Below are 16581 nucleotides of genomic sequence, written 5' to 3'. Positions count from 1 at the left end.
GGGCCACCTTCTGATTGACTATATTGCTCATTAGCTGTTGGGCTAATCCTTGTTATTAATGGTTTTTCTAAGTTGAATGGTTGTTTAGGTTAGGCGGCGTTACTAGCGCCGGACGTCCGGACATACGCCCGCAGCTACTTGTTTCCCACGTGTAGCGAGCGGACAGCTCGGACCTTAGCTTGCTCCGGGGACACCACGCAGGCATCATGCCACCATCGGCCCAACACCCAGGCCCAGCACCTCCGCGGGCGTCAACCTACTCGTCAGGTAGGGTTTCCCCGTCGAGCTCGAACTGTGGTGGTGAGATGGAGGGAAGGGAAGGAAGGGGAGGGAGAGGAGAGGGCGAGGCACGACGTGCGAGGTAGGAGCCGAAGCCCTGCAACAGGTTGGTGTCCGCCAGCCACCCGGTGCCATTGCAACATGTGCAACACCCGCTCTACTTTTGAGACATTCATATGAAACATTTGCAACATACATCTGAAGGCATATAAAACACTTGAAACATGCGTCTGAAACACTTGCAATGTGAAACATATGCAACATCCAAATAAACACACTTGCAACATATGCCTGAAAAAAATAGATAAAACATTTGGAACAGATGCTTGCAACATACGTGTATAGTCATTGCAACATCTGCAACATCCTGATATACTTTTGCAATATTCATATGAAACACTTGCAACATACCTTTGAAACATCTGAAACATTTGAAACATACACTTGCAACATTCGCTAGTTAGAGGGACGTCAATGGCCCAGCGTACACCCAGGCCTCCCCTTCCTGCCGACGAGTGAGGTTGATGGGAGTGCAGGCGTAGGACTCCCCAAGCGCAGGCGCATGCCTCCTCTTCCGTGATGGGTGAGGTGGATGGGGGTGCGGCGCGGAATGGTGGCGCGGACCGCGAAGCAGCCAGGGATGGGGTGTGGGTGCGGCGCTGCCACGCTGGAGAAGGCCACGGTGGGTGGTGGAGACGAGCGGCTCTGTCTTTTTTTTTTGAGATACAGAGGCAGAGTGCGGGTGCACTCTGAAGCAGCGAGCGGAGTACGGGTGCAGGTCGTCCGAAGGGATGGACACCCACATCATATCATTACCGTTAGGTTATACTACACAGTTCCCACACAGTTACGACAAAAATCGACTAATTAGTTGTAAATTTGGGCACATATAGTTTTTAGAAACATTTATATTTAAGGATAAATTTTGGACTTTTCAAATGCTTTTGTATTTATTTAAATAATGGAGAGTAGTTATGAGTTCAGATAGGCCCTAGTTAAATCAACGAAACCTTTTATAAGCCGCACATTTGAAGGGAGTAAGCTAATGATATTTATAGGTTGAGTGGTTGAATAGTTTTTTTGAGGTCAACACTGAGGGGGGAGAAAATCCACCCCACCTGAATTTTCATTCCACAGATGCTGAACATGATGAGGGGTGGAAGGGCGTGGTGCCAATCCCAATACAGAGTTACGAGAAGTACATGACAAATAGGAGAGAGAGAGAGATTACAACACATAATAGAACATGATTCAGCTTTTAATTCTGCCTACTAACCAAAGCGACTGCAAGCACCACTTCCTAACCTGTGCCACCACCAAAGACATACTCCAAAAATTTCCACACCACATGCAGTTGTAAGGTATTGAGTGGGATCCAACAGACGGTAGCCAGGAAGCTGCAAGGCATTGAGTCAGAGCCAACATACGACAACCATGAGTAGTGTCGCCTAAGAGCGCATCTGGGCTCCAACTAACGCCCACCAACGCCATTTGGGGGAAGGAAGCCTCAAATGGGAAGGGTCGCCAGGAGGAGAACGAGGAGATCCAGAGAGGAGATCAAGGTCCCCGCAACCCAGCATATGATGAGGCAAAGCACTCAAGTGATCTAGAGAATGATGGAGCAAGCCGTTGATGGCGAGCACTTGACAGCAAGTAGTGTTTGCAGAAGCCAAGGGGTAGGAGGGTAGCCATACCAACAACAAGATGGGGAGAGAGCAACAGAGGAGAGCACAAGGCCGCGTGGGGGCATGCACGGAAGTAGGTGTGCTTGCATCAATGCCTTCAAGAAGGAGAGTGACGTCCACGGACGCCACCATCGATGAATAGAGCACCAGGCCCATAAGGGCTTACGCCCAGAACCTGCATAGCGGATGCAGCAAGCTCGGATTGGCCTTCGCGATAGCAGGAGCTAGAATCTGCCCCTCCACAGTGGCGCCCTCAGGAGGGACACAATGTTGTTGACGCCGACACCACTAGCTCTAGATAACTAGAGCTAGATTTTCACCAGAAGGAGAGGGACAGTACTATAGTTATAGGTGGGGAGCCTACATCGACGCCTCCAAGGAGGTAAACCGCACCGGAGGGCGTCGCCGTCGGTCGGGCATACAAGGTCGTCCATGGCTTTCGCCTAAGCTCCCCAGACCCATGAACTATAGCCGGTCGTCTCAGAAAACCAAGAGGACGAGCCCGGAGTGACACCGCGCCCATTGCCCACCTCCCGATTGGGAGCTCGAGCACCGGGAGCACGGACAAGCAGTTCCAGGGGCGGAGCTAGAGAAATATTGATGTGGGTGCGGCCGTGTGGGCTTATTTCATAACAATTACTTAGATATATATTCACCCGATAGTGTAATTAATAACACTATTCGACCCTTTTCATTTGAGACCTACTAATTAAAAATGATGTATATCAATAATGAAGTAGCGGTAGTATGCTTACCATTTACCAAAATATAGTTAGAGGATGCTACAATTACAAACAAAAGATTGTCGACATTGACAAAGTTCAATCCTCAACCACAAGATCCTCTTTGTGATTTAAAGAAAAAGAGAACAAACTATTCAATTTTATGCAAATAAAGAATGATTCATTGAAAAAAGAAAAATAGATGCATTACGTTATCATTTGTAACTAGGTTCAAGCCAATTTCTAAACTCATCGAAGCATTCCGATTCAAACATTTTAGGATTACCTTTTTTTCCTATGTTGAGGGAGACCTTTCTATATTTTTTCTAGCATCCATAAGAATATTTAAATTTTTAGTTGCTTCCACCGACATCAATTTTCAAATATCAGAGAAAGAATCAAATAGCCTAACCCTAGAATCCGAACAGATAATGAAGAAGGTAAGAACCACAAACTGAAACCAATTTAAATACTCAGATAGCCAGATTAATGGAAAATTGAAAGTAGAGAATTTTTTAAGTCTTATTTTGCCATTGAATCTTGATCAAGAAGTTAAGAACAAAAGCACGAAGGGGGTAGGGACATAGGGCAGCACTCCTCTCTCCTCTCTCCTGGTGTTTCAATGCTTCAGACTTAGCACCTAAGATTGTCTCCAATAGATGACTCATATGGGTACCAAACCTAAAATGGATAGCAGGAGACCTAAAATTAGTCTCCAACAAAGTATCTATACGGGAGACTCATTTTGGGTTGCCTGAGAGGCATAACCCAAATATGGGCCGCACTTGCTTCCACTGACCGGCTCGCCGCTCGCCCGCGTCAGCCTCCACGCGCGCACACGCCGTGGCACACAACCGCGCCACCATGGTCGTCGGCCGCCGCACCCGTTTGCTCACCTCACGCCGGATCCGTGGTGGGGGCTGCTGGATCTGGGTTCAGAGGGCTCGGATCTAGTGCTTGCAGGTCGTCGTCGGCCAACCTTGCTTTGGAGAAATTCAAACTCGAACGACGAAGAGGAGGGGAGGAGAGGTAAGGGGAGGTGGAGACTGCTGCGGAGGGCCTTTTTGGGTGCCGCAGCTGGCCGCCACCACCGCTAGCCGAGGAGCGGCGGCGGCGGCGGCCGGGGAGCCGGCGTGGCGGGGTCCCGGCGGCAGGGCTAGGTCGCCCCCGAGTTGCCTGTATGGAGACGACGTGGGGGAGGAGGGGGATTCTCTGTAGCAGTTTTTCCAGTGGTTGAATAGTTCAAAATAAGTTTTCAATTAAACTATAATCTACGTTGTTTGGATTATCAAGAGTTTTTTTCTAGCTGTTAGCAACTTAGGTCCTGTTTGGCAGGGCTTCACTTCACTAGTGAAGCCATTTTTTTTTTGCTTCAGCTCCACAAACAGTTTCATCGGTAGAGCTGAAGCGGTTTTGGTAAACCGTTTGGCAAAATGGCTTCTCTGTGAGAGCATGTTTTTAAGGGCCTGGAGGAAGAGCCAGGAGAAGCCACTTTTTTTTTTTTTTTGCCTCCATCCCACCTCAAATCACTGTGAGAGCATGTTTTTAGAGGCTTCATAAGTGAAGCTATTTTACTTTATCCTATTTAATAGAAAACAGCTCCAAATAACTCCTGAAGCCGATAGAGAGACCCTGCCAAACAGAGTCTTATTTTATGCATCCAGTGGCGCCATAGTCACCTCAGCACGCGAGCTCTACCAAACGGCAAACGGCACTCGGCCGCACGTGCCGGAGCCGGGGGGCGTCGTGTCCAAGACCACACCTCCTACCCACTCGATCGAAAAGAACCCCACCTGCCCCGAGCCCGCGACTGCTCAGCTTCCGCGCGGCACGCACAGAAACGGTCAAACCTCACGGCAGGCGGCAGGCCGACCGAAGAACGCGAGCGAGCGAGCAAGTGAAAGGCGATCGCTAGCCGCGAGCGCGGGCGGCCATCATGGCGGCGAGCGCGAGGGGGAGCGTGTGGAAGATCCAGCCGCGCGACGTGGAGGCCGCGGGGCTCGCCGCAGCCGACGCGGCCGCGTTCCTCGCCGCGCTCCGCTCCGCCGCGGCCGCCGCGGGCTCGGGAGCCACGCGGGACGCCGTGTGGGCGGCGGTGGCCGCGGCGGGGGTGCTGCGGCCGGAGCACCCGCACGCGCTCCACCAGCTCGTCTACTACTCCGCCTACGCCAGGTGGGACCGCGACGCCAGGGGCCCGCCGCCGTACTGGTTCCCGTCGCCGTAAGTCGATCGCCGGTCGCGCTCTTATAGTGATGTTGGGACGTGAAAACAAGGCAGCTTGATTTCTAGACTTCTAGTAGCCTAGTTTGCACCCATATGTTTGCCAAGTTTGCTCAGCTTGACTATTGTGTGATGTGACTATGACATGCATTGCAAATCTCAAGCAGTACCCAGCAGCAGAAAAGCAGCTAGCTAGGATGTCGATGCTTTTGCTGTATCTAATATCGAGTATGCTGTATGTAATTAGTGGCATAAGTGTTTCAATTCTCTCAGAATTGACTGTAAGCAAACAAACCTGGGGAGATTGATGGAAGCAAATGGACCAAAGCTGTTAGGATCATCATACAAGGACCCTATATCAAGTCTTAGCCACTTTTACAGGTTTTCCGTAGAGAACCAAGAGGTCAGTTACTCTAAATCACTCAAATATGTACAAGTAAAACGCCAAAACAAAATTTCTGTCTTTTTTCACGATTTGTCATCATAAAGTGTGATCCTACTCTCCTATGTGATTCCCTTTTTAGGCCTACTGGTCAATGGTGCTAAAGCAACTTGCAGTCAATTTTAAACAAGAACCAATGTCAATTCTAAGTACATCAGATAGATCAAAGAAAGGGGGGACATGGCTTCAAGGTGCAGTGCTCAACATTGCTGAATGTTGTCTGCTGCCTTGTCCTTCCCTGAAGAGGACAGATGACAGTACAGCTATCATCTGGAGGGATGAAGGCCTTGATGATTATCCAGTGAACCATATGTCACTGAAGGAGCTTCGCACTCAAGTGATGTGTGTTTGTCATTTCCAAACAAAGAGTTGAAGTATATCTTTTTTTTTCTGTAAATTATTATTCATGGTGGCTTTCTAACCTATGTCCTTTGTTCAGAACTGTTGCACATGCCTTAGATGCCATGTTTGAGAAGGGCGACCGGATTGCAATAGACATGCCTATGACATGCAATGCAGTCATCATATATTTGGCGATCATCCTTGGTGGCTTTGTTGTTGTATCTATAGCAGATAGTTTTGCGCCTCAGGAGATTGGTAGTCGTATTGGTGTCTCAAAAGCAAAAGCAATTTTTACCCAGGTGAGAGATTAAGGAAGCCTTTCATGGTACATCTGTTTAGTGCTATCTGTGGGCTCATTCTGAATTACACAAACTTCAGGATTTCATTGTTAGAGGAGGGAAGAAAGTTCCACTTTACAGGTATGACTGATCAGTTAGTTCAAATTCATGCTCTGGTAAAATTAATCTGTTCATTTAAAAAAATGAGAGTTTGTTATTTATTGTACAGTTTTGTACCTAATATGTAATTTTTACAGTTTGCAGTTAAATAAGATCTAGTCCTATGAAACCATCTGCTTAGATTAGTTGGACAGCTTTATATATACCTTATCTTTAACTGAACTAAAATACTTGTACATACTAACCATCACCACACATCTGAGCAGTTTATAATAATTCTATTCTTCAGCCGTGTCGTACAAGGGACTTCAGCTAAAGCTGTTGTGATTCCTGCAATTGGAGACTCTCTTGGAATTACGCTAAGGAATGGTGATATGTCCTGGAAAGATTTTCTTTCTCGTGCTGCTGGAAGGTAGGTGCTCAAGTTTTGTCTCTTTGTCACACATGAATAGATGGAAATTTGAGCTTTGGTGATTCTGAAATTCTGAGCACACCTTCATGGCTTCATTGCAAAAGAAAGGCAATTTCTTCATATAAGGTACATATATCTATTGGATTTGCAGGTCGTCTTCTTATTCTCCAGTTTATCAATCTGTGGATGCACTAACTAATATACTATTTTCTTCAGGAACAACTGGTATGTCCTAGAACCCTCTTCCTTTTCCCATTTCTGCTTGCCCTATATTTGAGGTTCACATTTGTTAATTTCTGTTCCATTTTTTTCTTGTGAAGGGGAGCCAAAAGCAATACCGTGGACACAACTTTCTCCCATAAGATGTGCATCTGATACCTGGGCGCATTTGGATGTTCGTCCATGTGACATAGGTTGCTGGCCGACTAATCTGGGCTGGGTTATGGGACCAATAATCATATACTCATGCTTTCTAAATGGGGCAACTTTGGCTTTATATCATGGATCTCCACTTGGACGCGATTTCTGCAAATTTGTACAGGTGTGTTTGGCATAACGTGCACCATCATCTGCTTTTCAGCTGACAAAAGGATCCACCCTTGCCACTTGCATATATTGTAGTTCTGTAAGTTTTGAGCTTCAGTATGTTATGTTCCATTAGTCACCTTGCACGTAGCATGGACACATCTTACTTCACATTTGTTTGTTGATAGCTCTAGCATGCCTCTGCTGAATAACCACCCAATCTCAAACCTTGACGCACTATTATAATCTTTAAAGAAAACACTTGACATGCTTGAAAAATCATTTTTCTTCAGTCTTATATGCTGAAGTCCTTTTATGCTGAGCAATGCATTCCTCCAAAATATTTTGCAGGATGCTGGTGTGACTGTATTAGGAAGTGTGCCTAGCCTGGTGAAGTCATGGAAAGCTGGGAACTGTGCTGAAGGGCTTGACTGGACCAAAATCAGGTGAGTGGCACCTATCAGAATGTATCCATCTTCATCCCAAGCTGGTAGAAGGACAGCTACAGTATTATTCTTGCAGAGTACTGGGCACAACAGGGGAGGCTTCTGATGTTGATGACAATCTGTGGCTAACTTCGCGTGCCTCATACAAGCCCATTGTTGAGTGCTGTGGGGGCACAGAGTTGGCATCCTCATACATTCAAGGGAGTCTTTTGCGACCACAGGTCTTTGGAGCTTTTAGTGGCGCATCAATGTCCACTGGGTTTGTCATACTTGATGAACAGGGAACTCCGTATGTAAGTATTGTCCCTTAAAATTTCCATTTTGTTTAATGCATTCGAGGCATAACCAGCTAAGTTCGCTATGATAGCCTGATGATGTACCTTGCACTGGAGAAGTGGGTCTCTTCCCTTTGTATTTTGGTGCTAGTGATCGGCTTCTCAATGCTGATCATGACAAGGTTTACTTTGATGGAATGCCCATTTATAAAGGAAGGGTATGGACTTGCATATCTTCTCGTTTGTATATTTATTTAGTAAGTGTTTCCTATTTGATTTTATTACATAAACTGTGTGGATATGTCACTGCTTGGCTATCTAGTATATGTTATAGTCTGTCATGAATTTTCTTTCACAGAACATATACAATATCTGCATTGTTCACGTGTATAATTGTTTGCTGTACAAAATTGGAGTACTGAATGCAGTGACATTCTATTAGAAGGTATAAGTTATAAAACAAACGGGTGAATAATCTTTACTTTCCAATTGTGTTATAGCAACTCAGACGACATGGAGATATAATCCAGAGGACAGTAGGTGGGTACTATATTGTACAGGGAAGGGCGGATGACACCATGAACCTTGGAGGAATTAAGGTTGAATGCCCCTCTTTGCAAAGTGTTTAATCATTTGCTATCATCCTTGTGTTACATGAAGGAAACCATAACTTTTATCAGCTGCATATGCAGACCAGTTCAGTTGAGATAGAACGGGTATGCAACAGAGCTGACGAGTGTCTGCTAGAAACAGCAGCAGTTAGCATCAAACCTTCTGGTGGGGGGCCAGAACATCTTGCTATCTTAGCAGTGCTAAAAGATAGATCGGCCCAGTATGACGTGAATCTTCTCAAGAGGAAGTTTCAGACAGCCATTCAGAAGAACCTCAATCCTCTCTTCAAGGTATAATAAGACCTTCCCCTTTCTGCCATTGAGGTCGAATGATCTGATAAACATGTGTACACTAAAATCACTGGAATGGTCAATTGATCTTACAGGTGAGCTATGTCAAAGTCGTTCCTGAGTTCCCAAGAACAGCTTCGAACAAGCTGCTGAGAAGGGTTCTGAGGGATCAACTAGCGCAGGAACTCTCAAATCGCAGCAAGCTATGACCTTTGAGATTGTTCTGCCTTCTTTCAACGGAGGACTTCTCATGTGTCGCAATAAACGACTGCTTGAATAAAGGAGGCGTCGTTTACCGCGTGTTCGTTGTTGATGATACTACTTGAATAAAGGAGGTGTTGTATTATATTCTCAAAGCATATCAAGATGATACTACGAAATTTTCCCCTTTTTTATAAAACTTCAAGCCTTATACGCTCGTTGTCCTTTTGAAAAGGGAACCATAGTCCAGAGAACGTTTGTAAAGGGCAATACATTTTATTTGGTCATTTGAAAAGGGAACCATAGTCCAGAGAACGTTTTGTGAAGGGCGGGCCTGATGCAAGCGGTAGAGTCTTACCGCCTGTGACCGGAAGGTCCCGGGTTCGAGTTGCGGTCTCTTCGCATTACACAGGCGAGGGTAAGGCTTGTCACTGACACTCTTTTTCAGACCCTGCATAGAGCGGGGGCTCTCTACACTGGGTACACCCTTTATTTGAAAGACTCAAATTCAAAGAACCCAGATGTTGCACTGGGGTTGTGTGTGTCAAATGATAGCGTTGATGGATAAACCGGGTGCATGCATGATAATTTACTGCAATTTTTTTTCTTGAGAGGCAAGTGAAAGTCAATGGCTCGTCGTATCATACTGTTTGAACATCTATCACTAGTTAGCCTCGTTTGTGACTTCTGAGAGGAGTGCTTGGATTTGGAATGCAGAGCTGTTGCGAGCTCTTCTTCTCTAAACAAATGTTTATCAGAACACGCATGACATGTCCCAGAAATAAGTACTGTTCGCTGATTTGTTGTGAGAGAAAAAATACCGTACGCTGATAAGTTAAAGTGAACAGGGCCGCATGCCAGTAAGAATGATTTGTTGTAAGAGGAAAATACAATAGTCTTGGAAGATCTAGGTTTAAGGGACTATTAAACAACTGTAAAGCCTGTAGGCCTTGTTTGTATTGAGCCCTAACGGGCAGCTTGTCAGCCAGGCAACCATCCTGGCTCTAGGCACCGTTGGGTGGGCCAGGCAGCTAGCCAATCAATGAAAACAACCTCGTAATGTTCATAGAGATTCCCTTAATTGGTATGCAATGTTTTGATCAGTATTTTTCTCCACTAACTAGTGATGTTCAAACACATAGTGTGATGTTGTTAAAAGAATTTTTGCTTCTCTTGAAAAAGGGGAAAATGCATGCTTTATTTATGTACTTCCCGTACTTATCCTGCAATTACTCTTTTGATAATAACAGGTTAAAGAAAATCTTGGTCCCTGCTTATACTGTGACTCTTTGAGATGCTAAGAATTTGTCTGAATGGAATTATTGTGTTTGAATGAAGGTACGCGGGCAATTTCTTCTCTAGACCTCTAGTCCTGCAACGTACTCCTATGTACAAAAAAAATGGCATTTGCATCCCTTACGTCATCATAAATTCATAACGCCCAATCTTTCCTGCAATAAAGTATTATTACAGGTATACTCTTCTACTGTACAAGGAAATGCACATTTGCATCCACGTACGTCCAATCCTATCGTACATTCGCATACATGATTTCCTGCAAAATTCTCTTTCTCTAGGGCCGTTCGGCTGGTTGAAATTTCAGCCGGAATTCACTATTCATAGATGAAATTCACTGTTTATCTTTTCACAAATTCCTCCAAATTTATTCAGATTCTTCCAAATTCCTCCAAGTGAACAGGGCCTCTATACTATAATATGGGACAAAGAACGGGAAAAAAAGTCGAGTAATAAAAAATAAGAATCTGTAATTAATAATTTGTGTAATAAGTCTCTGCACGCCCAATTATTCTCGTGACTCAAGTCAAGCAAACTTAACACACAAATGGCCAAGCAAGTCACGCCGTCGCGTTTGGAAAAATAAGTCTGCTCTCTCAAATACTCGCAGACGGCCGTGCTCACATAGCACAGGACCGCAGGGCCAATCCTGACTTTATGCACGCCACGCCTGGAACAATTTGTACTAGCAGACGGCCAAATCGACTGGCGCGAAGCTCAGTTGACAGGAGGAGCAGGACGAGCCAGAAGTTCTTCCGCACCACACGTCAGAGACGAAGGAGTCAAAGATTATTCAAGATGATGCACACTGTTTTCTTTTTCTTTTTTTTTTCATGATCTTTTCCTTGTATATATATGTACATAACAGCCAGGACAACCACGCTTACATATGCTACGGTGCACTATGAATATACATGTGAAACTGAAAACGTATGAATCTATGGACTATGATGATGTTGATGTACCGACCGAATTGTCTGGTTTGGCAAATTGTTCCGCTAGTGTTATTAGTAACAAAGCCGAGAGTTCAAAAGTCTGACGAGTCCATTTGGCTGAATCCAGTGAATCTGTTCAACGTACGCAATCCAATTCCGATGTGCTTGCTGAGTGCTGACACTCCGATTGACAGCTAATATAGCTATTATCTTACTGCATCATGCACCCACACTGCAAGCGATATGAGATGGTGAAGAAACAAAGAATAGAATGTTCCGAGGCACTCACACAAGTCTCATAGATACGGGGTATATAGCAGTATATTCGTATCGTACCTGCATCCGCCCGTCCTCATTTTTTTACTGCATACAGAGAGGAAAAGTAGTCAACTTGTGCTGGGAAGTTTCTTGGTTGGCACCTGGCATGACATTGGTATGTGAAGCAAAGACAGCAGCCTTTACCCTGTTGTGCTGACCTGCCTTGTTTGGTCCTTCAAACGTCACTAAACTATACTCCCTCCGTACAAAAAAATCAGGTCGTTCTAGCTATTTAGTTAGTTTCACAAATCAAGTCGTTTAGCACTCCACCACAGCGTTTTGGACGGGCTTACCCCCATCCCTCCCGTGTCCCGCCGCTAACAAGTCCCCAGGACATTAACTCGCGTCTCCTCGCGCGGCGCATCCAAGAGGAGAGAGACTGCGCTTGCTTGCTTGTGCATCAGAGAGGAGAAAGACTGCGCCGGCCGCGCATCCGGAGTCCATCGCGCCGGAGTCCGTCGAGTCGTCAGAGTCCGCGCATCCGGAGTCCGTCGAGACGTCGGAGGTCGCGCCGCCGCCGAGTCGTTGGAGCAGCTCGCGGCGGAGTCCGTCAAGTTGTCGAGCCTGACTCTGTACCGGTGGAGGATCGTGCCGGAGTCCGTCGAGCAGGACGCGACGCGAAGCCGTGGACCTTGCAGCTGCACGGACGTGTGAGAGGACTCCAAGATGGAGCACTAGAACACGTGAACCTAGAACACATCAGTAAAGTTCATGCAGGCATGCAGCGAGCGCCATGCAGGCACGCAGCTATCTGCACAAGGAAAAAAAGTCGGAAAAATTCCCACCAATAAAGTTCATGCAGGCACGCGGCTATCCGCTGCAAGGAAAAAAAATCGCAAAAATTTCCACCAAGAGAGAGATCGAATCCTGGACTTCATGACAAAGGCCTCACTGCACTGGCCAGCCCAGCTATGAAAGATTGTCGAATATGTAAAACCCTCTACACTATTTAATAAGGTCAAACAAGAAAAAGTACACCCTAATTAATTACTCCTTGATACGCTAAATCATGTCCAAAACGACTTGAATTTTGAGTATGGAGTATGTGAAACCCGCTACCCTATTTAATGAGGGCAAACAGGGAAAAATACACCTTAATTAATCACTCTTTGGTATGACTAAATCATGTCCAAAACGACTTGAATTTTGAGTACGGAGGAAGTACCGTAGAAGAATTAGAAAGGGAGAAGGACATATAAACCTCTCAATCAAGCATCTAAATTGTACAAAGATGTGATTGCATTATGCCTGTTTATGTAACTGGGACCGTATAGTTGACAATGTTAAATCCAACCTATTTAGATGAGTTAGATTAAAAAAAGGTTCCTACATTTATGGATAAATTTCAAAACCCATAATAATTCCTTACATTTATAGATGGGGTGTATACATTTTTTTCTGAAAAAAAGCATACCTCTTTCTTTACAAAAAAAAAGACAGTAATTAGACGAAACAATCAGAACCTTCTAAAGTCAGCGTCAAATCCCCAGTTCCGCCCCCAAAAACAAAGCAAACCGAAACTACCACGAAACAAAAAAAGAAAGAAAGTCCACCAAGACCGAGAGCCGCGGTCCAGAGCGGGGGGCGGCCGGCGACAACGAAACGGGCCAACGCCACCACCTCGTCCTCGGCACCTCCCCCCATTGCCGACCCGTCCAGCGGTCCAGGTCCAGGTCCCCCCGCGATCCAGACGACCCCGTCCGCCTCGGCCTGCGCGCCTCCCCGCTACATACAAGAGTCCGTCCGCCAGCGCTGCGGTCCCAGCGAGCGAACCACACCCCCCCCCCCACCCCCCCCCCCCCCCCCCCCCCCCCCCCCCCCCACCACACACACACACACTATCTGCGGCGCGGAGATCCTGTCCCTGTGCCCAGGACCGGGAGGAGCCAGGCGCCGGCGTTTGGAATTGGACATGGAGGCGGCAGCGGTTGTGGGTTTGGGCGCGGGCACGGGTGCGGGCCTGACCAGGTGGCAGGCGGCGGCGCTGGCGGCGGTGGGCGGGTGGGTGTGGGCGGCCTCCTTCTACGACCTCACGCGCCGGACGCGCGCGCTCGTCCAGCCGTGGGTCACGCGCCGGGTGCACGCCGAGACGGCGGCCATCCTCAAGTTCCAGGTCCGATCCCCTCCGCGTCATCTCTCCTCTATGGTCACGTAATTTCTACTCATTTCTAAATTCTAATTTCTCCGACGAACAAATTAGCTGCATTACGATGCTTCTCTTTAGGATTGTTGAATCTGTACATGCTGTAAACGCACGATTGATGCTACCTTTTTGCTTGGCCGTCGCGTCCTTTATGTCTACTATAGGATCTGCAACTTTGTAGCAAGGGCCGGTAGAATTAGCTCGTCGATTAATTTAAGATGAACTTGGCTCCAGTTCATTCTCTTACTCTAAATTGAACGGATTGGCAATTAGGCAGTAAACAAGGTTGTCTTGTAAAAACTCTGGTATCTTAGTTTTAGATTTCCGTATCTTCGGTGTTTCTCAAGTGTTGAATCATTGCAGAGGTTGTTGGAGCACAAGTTGTTGGACAATTTCTTCTCTGTGCTGTCATGCGTTGTCTCCGTGCCCTTCTACACGGGATTCCTCCCTCTTCTCTTCTGGGTATGTCTTCTGTCTCCTGGCCCACTGATTTGATTGCCTTGCTTTCTTTATTTTCTGTAATAATTCCGCTTGATTCTGAATTGTTATTTTTAAAAACAATATCTTGTAGAGTGGACACGGCAGGCTAGCTAGGCAGATGACCCTCCTCATGGCTTTCTGCGATTACCTCGGCAACTCTGTCAAGGTTTGCCATCTGTTCATAAAACAATTGAAGGGGTAGGCTTTAGTTTAATCGCTGACACTCTTGATCTTTCTGAATGTAGGATATGGTGTCAGCCCCTCGGCCATGCTCTCCTCCTGTTAGAAGAGTGACAGCTACAGAAGATGAGAAGGAAAATGCCATGGAATATGGGCTGCCATCATCGCATGCTCTCAACACTGTTTGTTTGATGGGGTATGTTCCTGCTCTTATTTCGATAGGGGAAGTTTGAAAGGAATTGTTGGCTAATGCTGTTTCTGATCAATGCAGATATCTATTACATTATGTCCTCACATATGGAGAACATGGCAGTGTCATAGTTGCTGTGGGTTTATCTCTAGCTTTCTTACTTGTTATGCTAGTTGGCATTGGTGAGTTAGAGTTCTCAACGCAACTGTTTTTCTCGAGTTATTGAAATATAGTGACGATTTGGTTTACCTTAAATTGGCAGCAAGGATATATTTGGGTATGCACAGCTTGACCGATGTTGTTGCTGGAATTGGTTTTGGTATTGTCATCCTTGCATTCTGGTTGGCTGTCGATGACCATGTTGATGCCTTCATTGTCTCTGGGAAAAATGGTACATCCATACACCTCAGTGCTTGCGTGCTGCAAATTTTGGAGGCACGTAAGGTGTGGCGTTGAAAGTTGAAAAGTATCCTAACAGCTTTGAGCTTTCCCGCTTTTGCAGTTGCGACCTTCTGGGCAGGCCTTTCTCTATTGATGTGCTTTGCATATCCGAAGCCAGAATTCCCTACTCCTAGCTTTGATTACCACACAGCATTCAACGGAGTCACTTTTGGAATTGTAAGAGCTCTGTTTCTGACTAACGTTGCTTAATCGAAACTTGCTCACGTCATACTTGATTCTGGTCAAACTGAAGTTGTTGATACATTCTTCTGTACTAACCTTAGACTAGAAAATGAAGCTAGTTTAAGATTAAAAAAATATCATGGCATGGATTCTGGTTAGTTCTCTCTTTGCTTAACCATCTGGTTATAATATTCTCTAGTATCCATTTTATGATGGAATGCATAAAGTTGGTCAGTGGCTAAACATACTGCCCCGAGTAAATTCTGTGTTATTACAAAATTAGTTTTATACTGATGATTTAGGCTAGTGAATCACTTTCTTGGTATTCAAAAAACAAAACTCTAGTCCTCTTCGCCTATGTTTTGTTTCATGTATCAGCATATCCTGTTCACTATTCTGAATCATGTGGTCTACCTGAGGTTTTTCTGACATCTCTTTCTGACAAACATGATTCAGGTATACGGTATCCAACAAACCTACTTCCACTTCCACACCCCTGACGCCCCCCTCATCTTCAGCGCCCAGCTGCCCCTCCTCACATTTGCCGGGTGCGTCCTCGTCGGGATCCCAACCATCCTGGTCGTGAAATTCTGCAGCAAAGCGCTCTCCAAGTGGCTGCTGCCCGTCATGTGCAGCACCCTGGGCATCCCCATCGTGTCGTCTTGCTATGTCCCTGCCCTGAAAGTCGATGACAGCAGCAGCAGCAAGAACAGGCAGGCCGCCGGGTACCTCCAGCGGCTGTTCTCCCGCTTCCCGCAGAAGGCGTACGACGTGGACACGGGCATCAGGTTCGTCCAGTACGCCGGCCTCGCGTGGTCCGTGGTTGACTTGGTGCCGGCCATATTCGCCCATCTGAACTTGTAGCCAGCTACTTAAAATTTCGATTTCTTTTTTTTGGAGCTCCCAATGCGGTGCTCCTACTCGTAAGACATGGATCATCTTATGAGGTTGTAAATGAGTAAATCCGATGGTCTGGCCTTTATTTTTTGTATTGTATGTATGGTTGCCTAGCTGTTCTCAGCAGGGGTGTGTTGTTTCTGTAGAGGTGTCCAGTAAGTAGCGATTAGTAGTATCATTGTTCGATTCCGTGACAGAAGTGGAAACTACGGCACCACGTCTAGCTTGCACTGGATTCTCTGATTCTTGACATCAAAGAAATGCCTTTTCTTGCCTTGTGTCCTAGTACTAATGTTGGGTAGACCATGGATGCGGACGCGAGACCATGGATGCGGACGCTCTTGTGCAGAAATACGTTGTCATAATGGTGTTCGCCATGAGAAAATGATGGAAGCATCTCCGACGTGCGACGTGGCAAGGCGGATGAAGTGACGATGCATTCGTGACCATCGCTTTTTGACGCCTAAGCTGGGGATTCTGTATGCGACTGGAACCAGTAATCCTGAAGCCCAGCTCCGCCCGGCAACGCGATGTGCGCCTGCGCCAGCGTTAGCTGGTGGCGAGAGCGACACGGGAGAATACCGAGCGCCCAACGAATCCAGGCCTGTTGTCACGTGCAGCTGTTGTCCGCTTGCCCCAAACGACATGGCACCTGGCACGTTCTATTGG

At 46.4% G+C, this 16581-nt stretch overlaps 2 protein-coding genes across 4 annotated transcripts; both read left to right on the top strand.

Moving 5' to 3' along the window:
- Positions 1-4338: 4338 nt before the first annotated feature.
- On the top strand, positions 4339-9136 carry LOC136479099 (probable CoA ligase CCL12). 3 transcript variants are annotated; one of them, XM_066477075.1, is made up of 14 exons: positions 4339-4906; positions 5180-5309; positions 5431-5690; positions 5788-5989; positions 6069-6109; positions 6378-6500; positions 6652-6725; positions 6821-7041; positions 7377-7471; positions 7548-7764; positions 7839-7964; positions 8247-8345; positions 8439-8648; positions 8744-9136. In XM_066477075.1, exons 1-14 carry the CDS (start codon positions 4623-4625, stop codon positions 8855-8857), a joined length of 2196 nt encoding a protein of 731 aa, XP_066333172.1. In that variant the 5' UTR covers positions 4339-4622; the 3' UTR covers positions 8858-9136. The 3 variants fall into 3 exon arrangements, with proteins under 3 accessions (XP_066333172.1, XP_066333181.1, XP_066333175.1); XM_066477084.1 differs by lacking the exon at positions 7839-7964; XM_066477078.1 differs by lacking the exon at positions 7839-7964 and having other exon boundaries at positions 8427-8648.
- A 4091-nt stretch (positions 9137-13227) lies between these two features.
- LOC136479091 (lipid phosphate phosphatase delta-like) lies at positions 13228-16181 on the top strand. The gene is made up of 8 exons (XM_066477069.1): positions 13228-13511; positions 13905-14003; positions 14113-14187; positions 14267-14397; positions 14473-14573; positions 14654-14782; positions 14894-15009; positions 15472-16181. Exons 1-8 carry the CDS (start codon positions 13311-13313, stop codon positions 15877-15879), a joined length of 1260 nt encoding a protein of 419 aa, XP_066333166.1. The 5' UTR covers positions 13228-13310; the 3' UTR covers positions 15880-16181.
- The last annotated feature ends 400 nt before the right edge of the window (positions 16182-16581 follow it).

The sequence above is a fragment of the Miscanthus floridulus genome, chromosome 1 (assembly GCF_019320115.1).
Source record: "Miscanthus floridulus cultivar M001 chromosome 1, ASM1932011v1, whole genome shotgun sequence".
Classification (NCBI taxonomy): domain Eukaryota; kingdom Viridiplantae; phylum Streptophyta; class Magnoliopsida; order Poales; family Poaceae; genus Miscanthus; species Miscanthus floridulus.
This window is presented reverse-complemented; position numbering and strand designations above follow the sequence as displayed.